Source organism: Alternaria burnsii, assembly GCF_013036055.1.
Source record: "Alternaria burnsii strain CBS107.38 chromosome Unknown 698, whole genome shotgun sequence".
In the NCBI taxonomy this organism is placed as follows: domain Eukaryota; kingdom Fungi; phylum Ascomycota; class Dothideomycetes; order Pleosporales; family Pleosporaceae; genus Alternaria; species Alternaria burnsii.
In genome coordinates, this window is record NW_024066111.1 from 537,556 (window position 1) to 558,974 (window position 21,419).

The following is a 21,419-nucleotide window of genomic DNA, read 5'->3' on the forward strand; positions in this document are numbered from 1 at the left end:
TCGGACGCGCGAGTGTCGCTTTCCGTCTTGCGGACGATGGAATCGCGCGCTCCCATGGTGACCGGAAGCGCGGAAGACGATCCACTCGCTAAGGTCGCTGACGTACGGCGTTCAGAACGACTACCCAGTTCCACGGGTCTTGCTTGCGTATACTATACGACAGAAACGATCAATGGATGGCTGGAGGTGGCTGATAGACTTCTGGCTCATTTTTTCCGCGATTGCAGAAGCAGAAGCAAGGACTGGTGGTTTAACCTGGATTCGTGGGGCAAGTTCGACCCACTGCTAGCGCAACTTCTTCAGCCTCATCAGCCACGCATCAAGCAGGGAGCCAATACTAGGAGCTTTGCACTCACAATCGCATCGCTGCAGTTGGCTCTACACGATCTTTCCGGATGGAGCAACACAAAGCTACTGTAGAGACAGTCCGCTCTCGCATACAGCATTTCTACAACACCAAAACCGGGTTCCGAGTCTACCATGGCAGCACCAATTCCACTCGCCATGCTAATTTCGACCAAGATTCCATTGTCGATGTCAGCTCCCTCAACCACGTTCTTTCCATTGACAGAGAGAAGAGAATAGCGCTTGTCGAACCCAATGTCCCCATGGATGCCTTGGTCAGAGAAACCATGAAAGCGGGCTTGCTGCCTCCAGTTGTCATGGAATTTCCAGGCATTACCGTAGGAGGAGGTTTTGTGGGCACAGCAGGAGAAAGCAGCAGTTTCAAGCACGGCTTCTTCGATCGTACTGTCCTAAGCGCTGAAGTGGTCTTGGCAGATGGCACGCTTGTCACGGCTTCTCAGACCGAGAATCAAGAGCTCTTCGAAGGTCTGAGAGGTAGTTTTGGAACCCTCGGGGTACTCACATTGGTGGAATTGCAGCTCATCCCTCTGCAAAAGCTAGTCGAGGTCACCTACCACCCAACATTTTCCTTTGAGAATGCCACAGACAAGATGCAATACCACACCACCGACCAAAGGAACGATTACGTTGATGGGGTCTTATTCTCCAAAGGCACCGGAGTCATAGTCACAGGTCGCCTCGTTGACGCAGAACATACGCCTGGGCTACCTATTCAACGATTCTCTAGGCCCTGGGACGAATGGTTTTGGATACGCGCGAAGGCGCTTGCATCTAAGGGTATTATTACAAAGGAACTTGTTCCGGTAGAAGACTACCTGTTTCGTTACGATCGCGGGGCCTTCTGGATGGGCATGTATGCTTACAAGCAGTTTATGGTCCCTTTCATGCGGTTCACACGCTTCTTGCTGGACTACTTCATGCACACACGAATCATGTATCACGCGTTACATGCCTCTGGGTATACGGACCGTTTTATAATCCACGATATCGCATTCCCGGCGGCAAACACTGCATCGTTCTTGGATTACGCGGACCAATCGTTCAATATATATCCGATCTGGTTGTGTCCACTGCGACAGGATGGCAGAAGCTCTATGGGACACCCTAAGCAGTTCGAGGGTCCAGTCGGCGGAAAGCAGATGGGTGCATGCGACGGTAAATATATCAGTGTTGGAATCTGGGGACCATATCCATCCAGCGAGATTGAGTATGTCCGCGCAAATCGCGAAATCGAAGCAAAGATGCGCGAGCTTGGTGGACTCAAATGGTTATACTCGCGTGTCTTTTATACTGAAGACGAATGGTGGCAAGTCTACGACAAGCACGGGTACGATGCTCTCCGTAGCAAGTACAACGCAGATTCCCTGCCAAGTATATGGGACAAGGTCAAAGATAGGGGAAGAAAGGAGGAATTCGGTCCAGGTCTGAAGGGTATGTTGAAGCGGATCGTGAAGAGCAATGACCTGTTGAGTGGGCTATACGGCATCTACAAGGCGGTCAAGGGCGGAGATTACATGTTGAAGAAGAAGGTTTCCTAGGAGAAACTGGTTGAATGTTCGCTGTATGTTTCTCGGAATTGCATGTAGAACGATTTCGGTTAGCGCCATCCCTCAAACGCATCGCTACTTTCCCTATCTCCCCTCGCCTCACCTACTCTTTGCCTTCCCCCTTTCCGCCAATTACAAAAACCATTTTCTCTATTGCAAATAATGGGTTTTTGATGGAACGCACGATTGTGATCGTCACGGAAGCCTTGCTGCCGTCTAGGAATAATGATGACGTCTTAGCGGTCGGACTCCTTCTGCGATCAGGGCGCGGGAATTCCAAATTCTTAGCGCAAATCAACGATCAACACCACGGACACGGCAGACGTGCTCAATGACATCTCAACGTGAATGTATAAGCAACAACGTTTGGGCAATCTCGGCATCGAGACCTTCGAAAATGACGCCTTTGTGTCCAATCACAGCGCATCTTCATCCTCGAACCTCGAAATCGTTCCGACTATACATGCCCATGCAGGTTGTGTACCACTGGTACTTCCGGACACCACCACGAGCACATGGGCAGAGGTAATGAACGATAACTTGGGCTGCAAGGATTCCCTGCGTGTCCGCCAAAACTACCGCTCAAAAGCACAAAGTGGCTGACCAACCCGCAGCGTGAGGAAGCTGTCCGGTGAGGCTTCCCGTTATCTTAATACGTCCTACGCATGTGCTGTTGACGTCTTCTAGAACGGAAGATCGCAATGTACCCGCTTGTGGTAGCTTCCGCTGGAGTGGGAAAGTAGTCTCCACATACTAGAGCTAGCGCTCGAAGAGCTTCATCGATTACTCAATTCAGCCTATGATGCCATAGGAATATCCGCTGCTAGGCCGAAGCTGCGCCCGATTTGAGAATTTACACTCTGGTACCCCACGATTTCACAGTTTCGGATGTTGTCTTGCCGCATTAGCTGCCGATTGAACATGCAAACGGTTTCTCACGGTACTTTGACCAAAACGCCGGTAAGTGACTATTGGTTGCACAACGTCAATTTGGATGGCGAACCGCTGGATAACGCTATGGAATCTTCCGATCGACGAGTTCGTGCGCTATGACTTTACTGATGGCTCCTATTTGGAAGGGCCGGAAGGAAAAGGCAGCTAGTCGCATGCTTACACGGCCACGTACTATATAGTCAGGCAGCCACATTTCATCGCGGTGAAGGTAAGCTCTATTCAGGTCGTGTTTCACCTAGTCAATTGAGCGAATATTTCTTTTCTTTCTTTGTCTCCTCCCCTGGGTAGTGATTACTCCATATTACGCACAACCATGGCTCCAGTCAAAGCAGTTTTACCCCTTGCCCTCGCTGGTTTCGCGGCCGCGAAGCAATGCTCGACCTTCATGATTGAGACGTCGATTAGCTCGAGGCAAGGACAGTTCAAGGAAGTGCCCGTCGAAGGCAACCTCGAGGTTGGCGCATTCGTTGCTCGATTTAATCAATTCGGCAAGAATTACACAGCAGAGCTCCTTGAGGGTTACCAAACGTTGGAGGGTACCTACAATATCTCCGCGCAGTACTGTAAGCCAGACAGTGGCAACGGCAAAACCATCCAGCTCTTGAGTCACGGCATTGGTTTCGACAAGACATACTGGGACCTCGAGTACGACAACTACAACTACAGCTATGTTGATGTGGCCCTGGCTGCTGGCTACAGTACGCTCGCGATCGACCGTCTAGGTATCGGTCTATCTTCTCATGGAGACCCATTTAACGAGTAAGTGGGAAACGCAACTCGTTCTGCATAGTTTACTGACCATTCTCTTTTCTTATCAGGATCCAAGCTCAAGCTGAAGTTGAAGCTCTCAACTCTGTCACTACGCAACTGCGCAAGGGCGAGATCCCAGAGATTAGCTGCGCATACGACAAGGTCATCCACGTTGGTCACTCCTTCGGTAGTGTCCAGTCCTACTGGCTGTCCGCTCTCTACCCTGAGAACACGGACGGTGTTATCCTTACTGGTTTCTCTGTAGCCGGACAATTCCTGGCCTACATTACTGCCGGATGGAACCTGCACAGCGCTCGCCTTAACCAGCCTCTGCGCTTCGGAAATTCCTCGAACACCGTCGTCCGCGCTATCGCTGACCAGTATGATGTGAGCGAGAACGTCGTCAGTGGTCTTCAGAAGATCCTCGCAGCCGCTGGTGTGGACCTGACCTCTGATGAGGTATGGAACGAGGTCGCGACCACCGAAGTCCTCGACCTGATCAACGGTTACAACAAGACCGTTAACACCCTCAACTACCCCTCTGGATACTTGGCACACTCCGACCTCACTGCCTTGCAGTACGCTTTCCTCCAGCCTGGCAACTACGACGTTGGCCTAGCTCTCGTAGCCGAGAAGACCAAGCAGCCCGTCACCACCGGTGAGCTCTTGACCATCGCTAGCTCGCCCAGTTCATCTCCCTTTACTGGCCCCGTCCTTGTCATCACCGGTGAAAACGACGTACCGTTCTGTGGAGGAAACTGCTACGGTCAAATCATGGGTACAAACACCTCCAATATCCCCGAGGGTGTCGCCATGGCTTACCCATCAGCCTCTGCTTTTGAGGCGTACATTCAGCCCAACACTGGTCACGGCTTGAACTTCCATTATAACGCCACCGCTGGTTACCAAGTCATGCAGGACTTCTTGGCAAGCAATGGTCTTGCTGCGCAGTAAACATCTCAAGCTTTGCACTCTGTCGCTTTGACTCGTCGCTGCGCTTCCGAGCGGATTAAAAGCTTTTGAGAGTACGACATAGCTAGAGTTAGCGGCTAGTAAATGAATACGTAATGTTTTGTAATTCATGTATACAATGATTGTTTGATGATCTTTTTGTGCTACGTCTTTGTTATTGCTTACTCATGACCGTGCTTGTTGTAAGTCACAATCGGTACGTACTCTAGGGCATTTCCACCGGCCAAACGCGAAATTAGAATTTCCAATTCCTGACCAAAATGCTTCAAGCACAGATCCTCGACTCTGTCGAAATTGTATGAGGATTGAGTGCAAGCGCGGGTGACCAAATGCTGATGAAGAAGAGCCTTGTTGCTGACTTGCAGCTTTCTAAGGTGGTAACCGGTTAGCTCCGGATGCACAACAGCCTCAACCGAGGCGAAAGTACATGGGGCCATGACGTTAGCAGCAGCGCCCTACATGTACTGCATACTCTATTGCTGGTTACCAAAGACTTATTCAGGACGAAATAATACCGGTCACGTTCCATGCGTGCGGTCTCAACACCGACGATGTCGACGGTGATCCACTTCGGGCATGCACGATGAGCAGACTACGGGCGGTAACGCGGGGGTACTCCGCGCAGGTAACCAGTTTTGTCGTAGTTGGGATGGAGACAATCCGGTCTGCTGGTTAGTCATGGCTTTCATAGCATTGAGGCTGCAGAATTCCCTCATGAAGATAGTAGTCAGCAAGCTGCGCGATGTAGAACTCCACTGCAAGCTCCAACCAGATGTCAGGTTGAACCACAGTATACGAGGCCAGGCTTGCGAGCCAAGGCCGAAGATGCATTGGCACGAAGCAGTGGACACATGGACTGGGCTCTGAGCGGGATGCAAGAGTTGACAGGTAGAAGAGGAGGACTTCGAGGTATAAAGGGAGGTTTGCACCGCCTGTAAACAATCAGCCATCGCATCGCTATCGAATACTTCCCAGACTTCAATAGCATAGCTTGCCTATCCAATTCTATCGCTAGCCCTCAAGATGAAGCTCGCTTCTACCATCGCCCTTGCGGCTCTTACGCTTCTCAACACCGTTCGCGGTGATGGTACGATAGTCAAATAATACATATCTTCCAAAAACTAACATATGTCAGCTGTACCATGGGAGCGCATTGACAAAGACGACGCGGTAAGTTACCATCCCGCTTTTCAACCTATACTATAATCTGACGTCCAACCTAGCTACTCCTGATTCTCGATCTGCAAGTCGGTCTCTTCCAACTCGCCAGAGACTGGGATCCAACCCTCTACAAGCAAAACATCATGGCACATGCCGAGCTAGGCAAGGTCTTTGACATCCCCGTCATCCTAAGTACGTCTGCGGATCAAGGTCCCAACGGTCCTTTGCCCAAGGAGATGTTGGAGATGTATCCCGATGCGCCGCTCATTAGACGTCAAGGCGAGGTTAAGTAAGTGATTTCTGCTTCGTTCACCTCCTTTTATTACCTAGCGACTCGAAAATACGTCCATCGCTGCGCATCCAACTAATACATCCCCAGCGCCTGGGACAACGCTGATTTCAAGGCCGCTATCCGCGCGGCAAACAAAACCCAAATCATCGTCGGAGGCATCACTACAGACGTCTGCACCACCTTCCTCGCCCTTGCCCTCCGCGCAGAAGGCTACTCTGTTTTTGCCAACGTCGAAGCCAGTGGTACTTACTCGGAGCTCGTGCGCGACACAGCAAATTCGCGCATGCAAGCCGCAGGTGTTCAACTTGTCTCGCTCTTCTCCATCGTATGTGATTTGATGAGGGACTGGCGCAACACTCCCGGTGCGAAGGAGGTACTGCCATACCTGGACAAGTACTTGCCGGTTTACGGAATGGTGGCAAGGGGACATGCTGCGGCTGTGGACAACGGAACGGTCATTCCTGGAGAGATTGATCTCATCACTGGAGAGAATGGGACGATTGTCATTTAGAGTGGCGTGAGTGCTTAGATGGTGGATGATGTAGGTGGACGAAAGGCGGATACTGGGGGTGGGATGCGAACCACAAGAGCGGGTGGAGAGGAAGAAAATTTCATGCCAGATTAGCGTACGTACAACGTCAATATCAGAGATGTCAAAGCATAAGCATTCAGTGCCTAGTTTAGATATGTTCATTCACCACCACTTGTCTTTTGCAATCAAGCATGTCTTGCAGAGCGTTTGACGGGTTGTGCTCGACACATCGTACGAATATAGCAACGAGGTCTCTTATCACTACCGTGAGCAACAAGTCGTTCTTTCCGACCGAAACACGGTGGCTGTTGCCTCGATGAGGTACTCAGAGTTGAATATTGAGGAGCGATGTTCTCATGCTTGCTCTCCATCTATGTATCGCTCCATGGCATCATCGGCACACAGCTCGTTCACACTGTCAACTCCAATAAGCTACCGCTATCGGTTCATTGTTCAGTTAACCACATGAGCCGATTATGTCACTCCTAAACAACAAAACTGCCTCCAGCAGGTATAGCACGCTGTGACACAACCGAACACCGGCCAGATACTCCTCCCTCCTTTGCTGTATGGCTTATGTTACGCAACGAAAAAGTCGACAGATTCGAGTTACCGAGCAAACACAGACACTGTATAGTTTGTAAGCAGTATATGTGCAATTACTGGACTGAAATGACCGAAGGTTGCCGTGCTTCTCGTGTTTCCAGACTTGCTCAATTGGTACAATGGACACTCGGGGTTTGGGCCGGCCGCGGTAAAAATAAATGTCCTGCCGTTCGATCCGATGATACCCCCGACACGAGAACGGAATGTTATACTGAAAAGAAGGGCCAAGAACTGCTGACCGAATGTATACCACAACCGCATCTCTGGCGAAGATTCTCAGAAGGTCCAATCGAGCCGTTAGTCAACATAACACAGCGGTTAGCTGTCTCCAAATCAACCATATACCTACCACTAAACCCGAACCCTTTCGCAAGAAAAAATTGATGTTGTTTCTGCGGCATGGTATGGTTCAAGGAAGAGAAGAGCAACCTTACAAGGATGGCACCCCTGAAAGAATGTCACGATGGAAGAGAACATCACGTCGAGCTTTGGGCCGCAAAATCTGACAGATAGAAGGGTCGAGAGTTGAGATGCAGAATGGAAGTATCGGGACGGGCGAGTGGAAGCACATTCCTAACAGAAGGCCAGAGCGGATAATTCTGGGGCAGTGCGAACGCCAGAAAATATAGATTCTAGGAGAGAGGTATTGAAGATGGATCCAGGCTATGTAAACATTTGGAAAGAGCTCGAAGAAGGACTTGAGAAGCAATACTGCAATGTAGTAGCACCATGGAATGTTAGTTACGAAGAAAGTAACCCGTGGGTCCGATTCTGGAGTGGCAGCGAGCGTAAAGGACTCGAGATACCTTATCACAAGGCACCCTACCGTCTTTGAGCAACGGCTGCTGGTATGGGGTTCCAATATTACGCTATGTTTCACAAAGACAATGATTCCGTTGCCGACATGCTCAAAACATCCACTACTTCCACTTTGATAATCGATATCTACCGTGGCCCTCGCCCAAGATATAGGTATCGTGCCATTTTGCGATATGATATCAACCGCGCATGCTGCTAACCGGTATACAACCCCACCAAGATGAAACACCACATGCCTCAATCCTGACCTCTATCAACCACAAGCTTTCCGCGGCATTTCTTAGCCATGGAGATCCGTTTCGGAAGCTCAAGCCATGCGTTTCGCGAGGAAAAGGTAATCCACGACTCCAACTGTTTGGCCTTCCGCTCGCGTTCCCGCGAAAATTTCTGTACGCTTAAATAGTGGTGCGCGGAGAAGACGCCGTGTTCGACATCTGACGTGACAGGTGAGACTTGAATGCTGAGAAAAGGCTATGCCGGCGATACACAACAACACCACGAGGTAACTCGGTGTTCGTATCACTCGCGCAACAGTTTGGTCCAGAGCCCTCCAGAGCGTTCGCGCTTTCAACACCAAGGCTCAAAAAGAACGGTAGGCTATACGAGATATCACACGACTCCGTTGGGCAATGAAAAAAGAAAAGAGTATTAATAGCAGGTGCTGTGGGGAAGGACCGAGGATGTTTGCCTTCGTTCTAGCCTCAGGTACGACTCGGGAAGACGCACGCGGGAGAAGGAAAAATAGGCGTGCTAGAGCTAGAAAAGGGTTGGTACCGTATGCAGACGTCCGTGTGCGAGAGTAACGTTTCGCAGTCCGTGATAGCCCCCTTGTTTGTGAGGTGGTGCGAGGCGAAGCGAGCGGAGTGAGGTCCGCTCTGTGAGAAGGAGAACAAAACTTGCAAGAGCAACGACAAACGAGCAAGTTCGTCATCGAACAGGAAATGTGGATTAGCTAATGAGGTGAGCATCACCAGCATCATCCATCTATCCAAGCCGTAGTAATGATGCTAGAGATCTGCGGGGACTCCGCTAGCTCCAACTCATTCCCAGCCGTGCAGCTGCGCCTCCAGTGCACCAATGACCTTGCAATCTAACCTAAACCTTCCAATGAAGACTACCAAGTCACCAAATATTTCATCCCAACCTCTTTACAGACAGAGCCGCCGTTCGTATACTGCTCAAACCAGTGCTCATCTCGGCTAAAGCTACAGCAGAAAGGCGCAGCGCGGGACCCCTGGGCGGTCGCTGACCTAGAACCTGGTCTGCCTCCCGCTTAGACCCCCGGCGAGATGCTACTGTGCGAAACGGCCGGTCGTGGTGTGGGCGTAGCTGATACAACAGCTACGCTGAAGCAGAACGGGGTGATGATAGGAATTTGCATATAGACTGGGCCTCTGCTGCGCGCATTCAGATTTTTGTCTGCCGTTTCTTTCGAGTGATTCGAAGTAATCTAATTCGTGTATACTGCTTGTAGTTGTCGCAAGTGCATATCATCAGCACCCTTTCATAACCACCAACAACAACAGCAACACCGCACTCCCCTACCCAACTACTGCTTAATCTGCATCGGCTCAATACACCAGGCCTCCAGATAACGACCAACCTGAGCGTGGTAATCATACGGCTTATTATCAAGCAACCCGCTTACATTGCGCTCAAGGCCCAGTCCTTGGTTCTGGTATGTAATCTTAGCCACCAAGCGCAAGTACCCCCGAGACAACAGCATTAACGGTCCGAACAGATACAAGAAAACCACAACTGCTGCGCCCCTTCCCCTCATCTTGGTATAAACGTCACACCGCGTGGCTTTTCCAGCGCAAGGGAATACTAAATATACAACCGACTTTCTCAATCGCTACGAGAAAAGTCCAATCACTGCAGCAAACATGTTTGCCAAACTCTCTACATCGCTTATCGCGACCCTTATCATATCAACCACACTTGCGGCGCCTACACAAACACATTGCCGATGCGAGATCGTCAATGATATCCCATCATCACCGGCTCCTGCATCAGCTGCATACACACCCTCGGCTGCTCACTGGTCGCCCGCAAATACCCTACCAAGTCCCGTGGCCGCAATAAATGTATGCGCAAGCCTAGGATCCAAACTGGAGAAGTTGCAGCACACTGAACCCGAGATCTACGACTCGTATATGCGGGGAGCAGTCAAGGATGCTCAGAAGCCATTACCAACGTCTGTGTTGATGAGCAATCCAGAAATGGAGGAAGATGATGACGCACAATCGACATCTTCGCGGCCACAAGGGAGGATACTATGTTATCAAGAAGTTCGATCATCGCCAACCGAGTTCCACAGCTCGTTTGTGGGGCTATGGGCGCTTCAAATTATCGTTGTGTCGGCGGTATTGGCTTGTGTTGCTGAGGGTGTGCATTTGGGCAAGCGATGGTAAGACACCACCCATCTTCAACTGATTGAACTGTATCACATACTAACTACATTTCCAGGATGGAGAATAAGAGCGCTCCTGAGCCAACATGCCAAAAACACAGCAGGTTACGCTTATCGGGGGCGGAAAAGCGTCTCCTAGCCATTCCTACTGGTCCCCAGCAAGCAGACTTGGTGTGCAGCCCGGGCGCGGAAAAGAAGCTACGAGCATACGAGACAACACGATACTTCGTCACGCAGGCGTCGAGCGGAAGGAGGGAGTTCATTGCATATGATGATGATAGTGATGATGAGGCAAACAGGCCTGTGATGTAGTATTACCTACATCACGGCCTTAATGAATGTATTATGTTGCACTTTCCACTTGTACATGTTTACTATGCATGCATGTTCCAGCGATGCGACAGCGTGATGTAAAGTGACGCCGTACTACACGTCCAGACGAATAACTGGGTCTTTTCTAACCGTTGCATGTCATGGGGTTTCACCCGCCATGACATTTGCGGAGAAACCTCAGCAACCTTTCTTCCATCGCTTCTCAAGAATGCCCCGCACCCCAAGTTTTGCCTAGGGAGACACGCCGGGTGCCTATGCGACAGCATCGTAACATCCTTCATCCTTCATCCACCAACCCCCCTTCCTCTTTTCGTGCATCCGAACACCCACCTCCTTCGTGTAATAATGTTTGATACAATGACATTGCACGGCAAAGTGTGCGACAAGATGTTGCGATAAGAAGAACAGTAAACCCGGTCCACAAACCGGTAAAGAGATTGGGTACCGTAAAGGAAGAGCAGAACCGCTATAGCAAACAATCTACATACAGGTCACCCGGACGATGCATCGATCCAATCGTGGCAGGGCGCAAACGGTCGAACCAGGTGGGTGGGCGCAAGGACGCACGGCCGCAATGGACGAAGTGTCGCGATCGGGAAACACATGGAAGCATCTAGTCATACCTACCAGAAAGAGAACTACTACTAATATACAAACAGTGGGGTATCGCAAGGGTGGAAAGAGGAATTAGTTGTTGCTTGGTAGTAGGAAGGTGTGTCGCTTGGAAAGAGTCAGGTCGCTCGGGTTGTCGCTATGGGCATCTCGATAGATGTCATCATGCGGAACAGAGTCCTGGTATGGGTCCATGTATTATCGTTACAAGTCATCGTAACAGGTCATCGCAGTGGGCTGATTCGCAGCTGATGGTATCGTAATGGGATAGTCGCAGAAGGGAAGAAGGTTGCTGGCATAGCATTCCAGATGGGTACCAGTATTAAGGGTTTGTTTTATCGTAGTTGGCAATGGTAAGGTTGCTAGGGTATCGCGTGGGGGTATCGTAGTCGTATTAGGGCGTTGTCGCAGTAGGCCAGGAGTCCGCATTCACATCACCAGGATGCTTGAGAACCGAGAGGTCTAGGTGGAAGCCGTACATTAGAGTTCGTATCGAGGAACTGTGGGTACAGTCGTACAGGTGAAGACCACAAGATTGGTCTCCGGGAATGGCGCGCGTAAAAGAAAACAGGAACAGGATGTCGAACGCCGTAGAGAAATGCCGTATCCAGGAAAAGCGCTAATGTGACGTCGTAAGTGTATCGTAGAAAGGACAAAGTTTTGGTTGAGGGGAGCCGCCGGATCCCGCTCGCTGAACTGGTGGAAGTCGACAGAGTCAGGCTCACATGATGGTGTGGTAACCCTTTTCGTTCATGACGTCGATCCAGAAGGCATCATGGCCCTCATCGGACTGGCGCCATGTCTCCTTGATAAGCTGAATCATCTTGCGAAGGGGCTTATTAGGTAGCCTAAGGGCGAACTCTTGCAAGCGCCTAATGACGAACTCGCGAGCACCAACAATCTCTGAGTCATTGGCCTGGACATCAAAGAAGTCAATCGATGAGACGAACTTCAGCTCAGAGGCAGCAACGACGAGCAGAAGAGGCTGAATACAGAATGTACCAGACGAAGAGGGCAGAGACTGAAGCGAGCCGATGATGTGCATCGCAAGAGAGTTGAGCCATAACTTCATGTCGGTATCCTCGTACACTGTCTCAAATCGTGGGGCTGGGAAGTCAAGGTTCATGTTGTCGGAGCCCTTAGGCTTGTCTGATCCCAAACGCTTGCGAAGAATGGAAGGGAAGACGCGGTAGATCTCCAACAAGCCAGCAAGACGATATGCCTCAGCAATGGTGACGAAGTGTTCCTTAGGAGTACGTTCATCACCCGTGTCAATGACCTGGTCAACCGATGGATAATCGACAGCTAGAAGGTCTTCTTCGAGTGATGCGGCGTTCTGAAGGTTTTCCTGTCGTCGACGGAGGTCCATAGAGGATTCACGGTCCATTGAGCGCTCCTTACGAACCAGGCGACCGACCTCAGCGAACAGGAAGTGAATCATAGGTGCGATGCCTGTCCAAGGATGAGGAACAATCTTGCCTTGTGGTCCGCGTGCAGCAGGAGTGGTCTTCTTGGAGGTGATGCTCGGTCGCAGTCCTGACTTGGGAGAGAAACTCATTGCGTCTTCTGTTACGAAGCCCATGAGCATCTCCCAATGGATCAAGGATTCCTCAAAGAACTGCGCTTCACGCTCGAACTCGATTCCTCCTGACCGGCTGAAGAGCTTAGGAAGGATCAGATCCCTTGCGAGAGATAGGTACTCTAGTCCAAGTGCGTTGCTGTCGTGCCATGATGTAGTGAGACCCAGTAGCATGATGCTCAAGAAAGTTTTGGTCGTGCTTTTGTGGTCCCTTTGTGCAAGTGGGAGCTCTGCTTCCAATGCCTCACGAGCCTTGCGCTGTAGCTCAAGGCCTGTTGCCGCCATGTTGGGGAAGGTGTTAGCCAGGTGCGCGGCAGCCATGGATTGGATCGCATAGTTGATGGAAGGACACTCCTTGTAGATGCGGCCAATGGTAGTCCGGAAAGGATTAAGAACAGAATCAAAAGAAGAAAATACACCACAAACGTCCTTGAAGTAATGCTGGACGAGCAGCGACTCTACATCATCCGGTGAGGATGGGTCTGGAGAAGGACTTGGAAGACGATACAAGTCGAGAAGCAATGAGCGCGAGAGCCTGGGGCTGGATTCCCGTGTTGAATCTCGTTCCATTGTAGGTAATGACGAGGAAGTCATGTCTTGCTTCTGTGAAAGGTCTTGCATGTCAAAGGTAAGGTCCTCCAGTGATCCAGAGTCGAAGTCGATGGTCTCAAATGGGTCGAAGTTGAAGTCTTCGTTGGGCATTTGCATAGCATCGGCGAATCCGTCAAGCATGATAGGATCCATGTTGTTAACATCCTCCATGGGGAAGGGCTCGTACTCGCGGGGAGAGTCACCATCCTCGGTAGAGGACTCGTGTATTGAGGCTGGTTCCTCGAAGCTCGGTGGAGATGGGATTGCTGATGAAGTCTGTGTTGTTGAGAGTTGCTGTGTAGGGGTGATGTTCTTCCTGCCTGCAGGGAGTACGGCAGCCAACGCAGCCTCTATGCCGCTGGCGACATTTTGGGGAAGGGGAGATTTGGCAGCCGTAGGGACAGCAGAGGTGGCGTCAGGTGTCGATCTAGGCCTAGGAGAGGTGGACTTGGACTGGGCAGGGTTGAAGACTTCATACTTTGTCGACCATTTCAGAGTCTTCTCGTAGCCAGGGCATGCGACGTTCCTTTTCTTGCACTGCAAGCAACCGGGAGCGGTCTCGTCACACTTGAGCTTTACTATTGTTAGCAAGTGGCCAACACGGTAGGCAAAGACGTAGGATTCTTACCCTCTTGAGCTTGCATCGACCACATCCGTTCCTGGATTTGGTCTTTTTAGCCTTCAGATCTCTCGCCAAAACCTTGTCTTGAGCCAGTGTGGGCATGTTGAGAACGTGGGTAGACTTGGTGAGGGGGAGAGGTCTGGGAATGTCGAACGACAATGGGGTGAGATTCCCGGTGTGAAGTAACAGGACTTAAGATGCGGATCCAGACAATGCGGAAACGACCCTTCAAATGCGCGTGACGGCGCAGTGACAGACCCGATGGTTCCCTTCGCCTATCATTAGACTGGGGTGGACCAAGATAGCAGCTGATAAAAAGGTGTCGCTGGTGTGGTTAATGCAGGGAGTCCAAGCCTAGATGCCGAGCTTCGGCCTTTCAGCAGTCTAGTTTTCCCCGATGCATCCGTATCATGCATCGGAGTGAGGCTGATTGGCCAGCCACTTGAACTCGCACTGACGTTTTCCGCTTTTAAACCCCTCTATGGGAGGACGCCCGCAGAGCGGAAAAGTTGGACATGCGATGGATAGTTTATCCGCATCGCCTGGAATTATCATCTACAGCGGGCTCGTGAAGGAGATTATGGCTGAAAAAGCATCATGAGCATGTTGAGAGTCTGGAGATAAGCCTGATCAACGGCTACCCCACAATGAACCAGAAGTGGGATGAAAGAAGTGGAATTGATAACTGTGTGTGGTTAGCGCTGGCGCTTGGCTCCACTGGCGGCATCATCTTGCTTCACGATACCTCAACCCAAGATAAAGCCACGTCTGCGCGCATGCCCCATGACGATGTCGGAGCGTCAACCAAGGCAGTGTCCAGGCCAATCCGTATCAGTGCATGCACACATCGGTATGACTCTGAAGGAAGAACCGCCTTTGTGACCGCCTCGTAACGAAGGGACCTATCACACAAGCTGCCTCATGCCCTCGTAATCAAGGTGTAGCACACGAAGGTGTAGGGACCGTTATCTTTTCCAAGGAGGCTCTGCTTGATCGGCAGTTGCCAACTGCGCTACTGCACTGCTTGTCGAGTTCTTCCCTTGCTCGGCGCCAGGCTATCGGGCTCTTGTTAAGCAATTGCATATCGCTAGTGGCTTCGTGACGAGGCACGTCGCGAGCTTCTGTAGAGTTCGGCAGCCACGACTACCGAGTAGTTGATACCCCGCAAACTCGATACGATGGCGGTAAGGGTGACAAAAGCATCGTTGCAGAAATCCTGGGGTAGAAATCTGGGGACGGTGCATTCCAAAGTGCGCGATGTGTAATGCCAAGCTTGACATCGTGAGTTCTCGTCTGGGGAAGTCCTGCGCTAGAACACTAATTCCCCCGGAGATGCACGCAATGATGGCCCGTCCGCAGCTGATCGCATCCGACGGAAAATTCTTCATGATGCCGGGAGGTTGAACGACAGTATTATCTTCAGCCACGCAGCTCAACAAACGAACGATAGCATCCGGAATGTATTCCGAGACGGTTGCTGGGAGCGATAAGCCTAGAATGCTACTACTGCACGACATGCGATGGATATTTATGTCCGGCATATAGGGGCGCTTTCCGATGTCAAGATGAATAACGTGGTTCGTGTACGGCCCCATTATGACTTGACAGTATGAATCCGTGTACGTGTATGGGTGACGACGGCATACGAACGTGAGACGGAGAGGATACGACTGGACTCGGCCTGTTAGCACACTCTGTGGTTCACACCAAGACTGCTATAGTCATGTATCACCAAAGACAACACATGCTGCGCGAGTGATGCCATTGCTGCCTCATTTGTGTAAAAGTTTTAACATTGGTTTTTCACTATCTTATCTTCCTATCATCCACTCACGCATCCAAGCAACCCCTACCAACAGTCATCCACCCAAGTTCTCCATCAGAAGCTTATGTACAGTCCATTCCCCCAAAACAGTTTCCGCGTCCCCTCACTTGGGAGTTCGTTGTTAAAAGTGCAATAGTCCGCCCATATCCCCAGGGCTAATCGTTTACCTGACCCTTTCGCAATGAGAAAACAAGAAAAGCAGAAGCGGAAGAGGACGAAGAGCGCTCATGTGTATTCGTGAAAGGGAACCAACAACAACAAAATGCAACCAAAAGTCGACAAAGTCGGCTGGGGTATCCGCTACCATGAGGACGTTGAAGCTCAGGACTGGCGGAGTAGAGATATCTTCATCTCCCTTCGATCCGGTCCAGCGGAAGAAGTAGAAAAAGAAAAATATTGAGTGGCAGCGGCCAGGGTGAACAGCTCGCTGCTGGACTAGAAATTAAGGTATGCTCAAGTGTGCAGATGCAAACGGAAAGTTTTGTACACCTTGGAAGAGAACCTCAGAAGAGTAAGAGAGAAAAGAAGAGAAAAGAGGTCAAGGAACAAAAGGTATCCCTTTACCGTAAGAGACTCAGATGCCATCCCTACATGGCATTAGCACCTGGATACCTCGATTGATTCGACAGCCCAGGTCCTGGTCCCATCATAGTAGCAGGAGGTATCATCATGCCTCCACCACCTCTTCCTCTGCCACCACCAGGGCCCCCACGTCCTCGACCGCGACCGCGACCCGCACCAGGAATCATAAAGTCGGGGTTAGCAGCGTTGGCTTCAAGGATGACGTCTTCCTGTCGCATGGGTCTACGTGGGCCTGGGAAAGGCGCAAATTGACCGGCTGCAGCACCCATCTCGGGTCGCCAGTTGGGGTTGACAGGACGTTGTGAGACGGAGGTGAAATGTGAGGCTTCACTCGCGGCAGGTGAGCGAGCGCCTTCTGGGAGGTCGTCGTAGGAACTGTTGCGTGGGAGATTGGTGTCGCTGGAGTTTGTTGTTGAGAGGAAGTTGGGGTTGGGTGGAGCGAAACCACCGGGCATGAGAGAGCTCGGTAGGGGTGGAGGTGCTTGAGCTTGTGCGGGCTCTGCGAACCTGGGATCCACATCTTCATAGTAGTCGGAACTGCGTTCTGGCCTGTTGGGCCCACCAAGCTGGGATAGCTGAGCAGGCATTTCAACAGGTGAGTCTTGAATTGGCGATAGGCCACGGCTACTGCTGTTCAAAGTGTTGAGTGTTTGATCTGATGGAATCTGTTGTTGATTCCATCCTGCTCGCACTGGCATGTATTGCTGCTGTTGTTGTGGCATAGGCGGCTGTTGTTGTTGTAGGGGCTGTGGCCGTAATGCGGATTCACTGTTGAACGTTAACAAAATACACTGAACTCGAAGATACGTAGTACTCACTCGGTGGAATATTCGCTGGTTGGGCTCATGACCCCATCAGATGGTCGCCTTTGGGGTGCACCAGCAGGGAAGCCACCCTGCTGAAGAGCGAGCATGCCTGCAACGTCGCCGTCACTTTCCCTCAGTCCATAGTTTGTTGGAGGCGTTCCTGTGCGGTTGTCCATCTCAATGGCTTGGCCAATTGGCAGTGGTGGTCCCTGACCAGGCGGAGGTGCTCTGCCATATGGTGATTGCTCACGGGGTGGTGGTCCTTGGTTGTAAAAGTTGTTGTTGTTGTATCCTGGAGGAGGCGCTCCGCGTCCCATTGGTGGCTGACCTTGCATCGGAGGTCCATTCGGAGGTCGTCCACCTCGTCCGCCACCGTTCCATCCTGGTGGTGGAGGTCCTCGCATGCCTCCTCTTGGACCGTAGCCTCCTCCTCTTGGGCCACCATACTGCCCGCCTCTTGGTGGACCTCCACGACCCCTCATTGGACCTCCTCTTCCGCGCGGAGCACCGTTCATCATGGCGAATCCGTCGTTTGGCATGGGTGGAACAGGGTTGCCGTACTGATCCATTGGCTGTCGACGACCAGAGGGACCACGGTTTGGCGGGTTCATGTTCTCAGAGCGATCTCCTCCACTGCTAACCGTCTTGAGCGAAGGGTTGCGCTGGTTCAGAGGCTGCATGTCGTCGTTGGGCGATGGCTTGGAGGAATCAAAGTAGGCCGCATTACCGCCTGCCATACCGCCAGTCATTGTCTCACCAGAAAGAGGGGGCGGTGATTCAGCCTTGGGAAACTCGGTAGTGACGGTTGCATTGTTGCGGTTCGCGTAGTAGGTCTGGCCATTCATGTCGTCGTTCTCGGCGATGCGCCTCTTACGCGCCTTGCGGCTGACCAGTGTGCGCCTCATGGCACAGGTGACGATTCCGCTTGCGACGATGATGATGGTAGCACCTAGCACAATCCATCCTCCCCATCCTACGTGCGGAACGAATAGCAAGATATCAACGAGGAAAGCGAGCAGTGAGACCAGAAGAGTCGGGAACGTGAATATGAGCAGGGCGAGGAGGTAGCGCGGCGAATGAGCGGGCGAGTGAAAGTGGGCAGCAACGGAGAGACCGAAGCATATCAGCGTCATGAGAGCTGCGACAGGGTGCACGATGAGGATGGAAGAAAGCGCATGGCGCTGGGCGGATGGGAGTGAGAAGTCGGAGCTGTCTTCGCCTGCAAATAGCTTCTCTGTATCCAACTGTTAGCGTCTTGGTTGCATATATACGATATATATTTATAGCGAGCCATACCTGTGTTGTACCCGATCATGGGCCCTTTGCAGCCTTGATCGCCATTCTCGCAGTAGCCGAGGACTCCAAAGTGAACACCACGATAGGTAGCGAGGGGAATGCTCTTGATGAGGGGTGTTGACAGCGTCGAGAGCAGCAGCAGCACGAATGCGACAAAGAATAGTATAGACAAGGGGGTCGCAGGGCGCAACATGACGGCGAAGGATAGCAGAGTCTAGGGCGTGGAATTCCGGCTCGCCAGAGACCGGCTCTCGAGATGCGACGGCGTGGTGTTGGAGAACTAGAGTGTGAAGGAGCAGGGCGCAGTCGTAAACGTGCCTGGGGCGCGACTCTTTCTCCCGACGTGAAACGAGCGACGAGTGAGGTTACACAGGTAATGCCTGCTGTGTCATTGGTACCTCGAAGCGTGTATGCGACAGTGGCAGAGGCCGCGATACGGCACACAGCTGGTCCGCGTTGGCCTTCGCTGGGCTGTTTGGGGGTTGCGGGGAAGCGTGGTGGGCTCGAGGGGGCAGGTGGTGGGCGGAGCTGGAGGCAGGAGCGACAGACGGTGCTGCAGCAGCGCAAGTAACGAGCGGACGCGCAGCCAATGGCGGGTGTGAATTGCGCGACGGAGCGAACGTTGGAGCTATGCCAGGCTAGTCGCTGCAATAAACTTGGTAGCAAGGCGGCACACTATCGAGCCATTGACACCTTGTTGCAGCAGACGTCGACCAAGTCTCGCAGTGGATGTATGCTTGTTGGAGGAGTCGCTCGACGGCGCTATTTTTCTTTCACGACGACCAGGCCATCGTGTCACGCCCCTGGCCCGCGCAGCAACCGTGTCTTACCCTGCGACTCTGCTTGTCTTCGGAGCCTCAGTCGGAGTCCCACGCGCGTCCACGCTGCTCTCCCGAGTACTATGACAAGGATATCTATCGTCTCATTTCGCTAGTCGCACGCCCCACTGTCATCTTCCAGGTACACACAACGCCGGCCTCTTGTGTCCTTGTCCTTCAGACGAGGCTGCTCAACGCCTGAAACACACAGACGCTCATCTTCCTAGTTCTGAGGCAGCGCAGCGAGCATCAACACCACCCATCGTGGGCATGAATTTGCTTCTGTCGACGTTGCGGCTCTATACATTGCAATGCCTTATCTGCTCGAAACAGTGCACAAACATAGCGCCCTCCTATCGACCCCAGCCTGATCCCAGGAAAAAAAGGATCAGCCAAACGCCACCAATCTATATCACCACACTTATCGCATTCCACGCGACATCCTCTTTGTCTGAAGTCTTTCGCCTCTAACCCCCTACCGTGTAATAAGGCGACCCGAGCCGTCACAAAGCCTGCACGACTCCACATATAGCATGTCCATTCAGAGCATTTTATTGGGGAAGATGGAAGTGTTTATTTGCTTGATTCTCAGACCTCACATGGTATTCGTATGGAAATGCAGATACGCCAGATCCGATCAACCTCCCCATAGGTGATCACGAACGCCTTAATTTTAGGATCCGAGTCCTGCACCTATGGTCATGAACTCATGGGTACTTCATATGCTAACCTACAACTACGCCCGCCACACGTTTAGTGAGCGATGGCGTAAGCCCGGCGGCGGTCACGCTCCTCAGCAATCGAGAGCTTGACACCCTTGCCCTTGGGCAGAGAGATCCATGGCTTCTCCTTTCCGATGATGATAACGTTGGACTCACGAGTGGTGAACTCGTTGTCAACGGCATCCTTCAAGTGGACAATGTTGAAGCCTCCGTCGTGGCGCTCACGGTGGGTGATGACACCGACACGACCCATGTTACGACCACCGGTAACCATGACAATGACACCAGTGTCAAACTTGATGAAGTCGGTGATCTTGCCAGTGGCGAGGTCGACCTTGACGGTGTCGTTGACCTTGATGGCGGGGTCGGGGTAGCGGATTCTACACAAAAATTTTAGCAGCAATTCTGACATAGCCAGACCCTGGTCTTATGCCTGGTGAAAGAGGTTTCCCTCAGACACCTAGCCCAAACTGTGGTCCAACGGCTGATAGAGCGGGAACTTACGTTCGCGCATCGTGCGTAACCAAGTAGGGAATTCCGCCCTTGCCAAGCTGGACGCGCTTGACCTTGCCGAGCTTGTATTGTGCCTCCTCGTCTGTGATCCTGTGGACGGTGAAGCGGCCCTTGGTGTCGTAGATCAGGCGGAAGTTCTCGCCAGTCTTCTCAATGGAGATGACATCCATCAAACCGGAGGGGAAGGTGGAGTCGGTGCGGACCTTGCCGTCGACCTTGACCAGACGCTGCATGAGAATGGCGTTGACCTCGCGGGCGTTGAGCGCATACTTCAAGCGGTTGCGGAGGAAGATGATCAAAGGAAGGGAGTCGCGGAGCTTGTGAGGACCGGGCGAGGCCTTGGGAGCGTAGGCACCTGCAACATGTCAGTTTTGATCTCGCCATGTCGCATCTTGCGTCGATTGCAGGCGTTGCGCGTACCGGACAGCTTGTCCAGGAGCCAGTGCGAGGGCGCGCTGAGGCGCTTCTGGTGCTTGACGGGTCCACGGGCCATTTTGACTGTTGTGTGAGGTTAGTCGTCGAGGTTGTCGGATTCCTGTCTTGAGATCTGAAGATCCAGTGTGCGATATTTGCTCACGCACGCTAGTGTTAGGCGAGAGGCTAGCGCCACCAAGTCCGGCGCGCCTGCCATTGCCGCATCACCAACACGAGCCCTACCTTACAGTGCACGTTAGCATCTAACAAGAAAACTCGTGAAAATTAATAACG

At 51.9% G+C, this 21,419-nt stretch overlaps 7 protein-coding genes across 7 annotated transcripts; 4 read left to right on the forward strand and 3 right to left on the reverse strand.

Moving 5' to 3' along the window:
- Nucleotides 1–395: 395 nt before the first annotated feature.
- On the forward strand, nucleotides 396–1,904 carry GT037_004340 (fad binding domain-containing protein; the record flags this gene model as incomplete). Its single annotated transcript, XM_038929387.1, has 1 exon — nucleotides 396–1,904. The coding sequence occupies one exon, from the start codon at nucleotides 396–398 to the stop codon at nucleotides 1,902–1,904; it is 1,509 nt and encodes a 502-aa protein (XP_038787659.1).
- Nucleotides 1,905–3,180: 1,276 nt separating this feature from the next.
- On the forward strand, nucleotides 3,181–4,571 carry GT037_004341 (uncharacterized protein; the record flags this gene model as incomplete). The annotated part of the gene is made up of 2 exons (XM_038929388.1): nucleotides 3,181–3,626; nucleotides 3,686–4,571. 2 exons carry the CDS (start codon nucleotides 3,181–3,183, stop codon nucleotides 4,569–4,571), a joined length of 1,332 nt encoding a protein of 443 aa, XP_038787660.1.
- A 1,041-nt stretch (nucleotides 4,572–5,612) lies between these two features.
- On the forward strand, nucleotides 5,613–6,553 carry GT037_004342 (isochorismatase hydrolase; the record flags this gene model as incomplete). Its single annotated transcript, XM_038929389.1, has 4 exons — nucleotides 5,613–5,676; nucleotides 5,725–5,759; nucleotides 5,813–6,039; nucleotides 6,130–6,553. The coding sequence occupies 4 exons, from the start codon at nucleotides 5,613–5,615 to the stop codon at nucleotides 6,551–6,553; spliced, it is 750 nt and encodes a 249-aa protein (XP_038787661.1).
- Nucleotides 6,554–9,885: 3,332 nt separating this feature from the next.
- GT037_004343 (uncharacterized protein) lies at nucleotides 9,886–10,724 on the forward strand (the record flags this gene model as incomplete). Its single annotated transcript, XM_038929390.1, has 2 exons — nucleotides 9,886–10,409; nucleotides 10,469–10,724. The coding sequence occupies 2 exons, from the start codon at nucleotides 9,886–9,888 to the stop codon at nucleotides 10,722–10,724; spliced, it is 780 nt and encodes a 259-aa protein (XP_038787662.1).
- A 1,354-nt stretch (nucleotides 10,725–12,078) lies between these two features.
- Nucleotides 12,079–14,251, reverse strand: GT037_004344 (c6 zinc finger domain-containing protein; the record flags this gene model as incomplete). Its single annotated transcript, XM_038929391.1, has 2 exons — nucleotides 12,079–14,100; nucleotides 14,156–14,251. The coding sequence occupies 2 exons, from the start codon at nucleotides 14,249–14,251 to the stop codon at nucleotides 12,079–12,081; spliced, it is 2,118 nt and encodes a 705-aa protein (XP_038787663.1).
- A 2,310-nt stretch (nucleotides 14,252–16,561) lies between these two features.
- Nucleotides 16,562–18,851, reverse strand: GT037_004345 (pali-domain-containing protein; the record flags this gene model as incomplete). The annotated part of the gene is made up of 3 exons (XM_038929392.1): nucleotides 16,562–17,324; nucleotides 17,375–18,596; nucleotides 18,659–18,851. 3 exons carry the CDS (start codon nucleotides 18,849–18,851, stop codon nucleotides 16,562–16,564), a joined length of 2,178 nt encoding a protein of 725 aa, XP_038787664.1.
- Nucleotides 18,852–20,229: 1,378 nt separating this feature from the next.
- GT037_004346 (ribosomal protein s4e) lies at nucleotides 20,230–21,204 on the reverse strand (the record flags this gene model as incomplete). The annotated part of the gene is made up of 3 exons (XM_038929393.1): nucleotides 20,230–20,578; nucleotides 20,703–21,066; nucleotides 21,132–21,204. The coding sequence occupies 3 exons, from the start codon at nucleotides 21,202–21,204 to the stop codon at nucleotides 20,230–20,232; spliced, it is 786 nt and encodes a 261-aa protein (XP_038787665.1).
- Nucleotides 21,205–21,419: the final 215 nt, after the last annotated feature.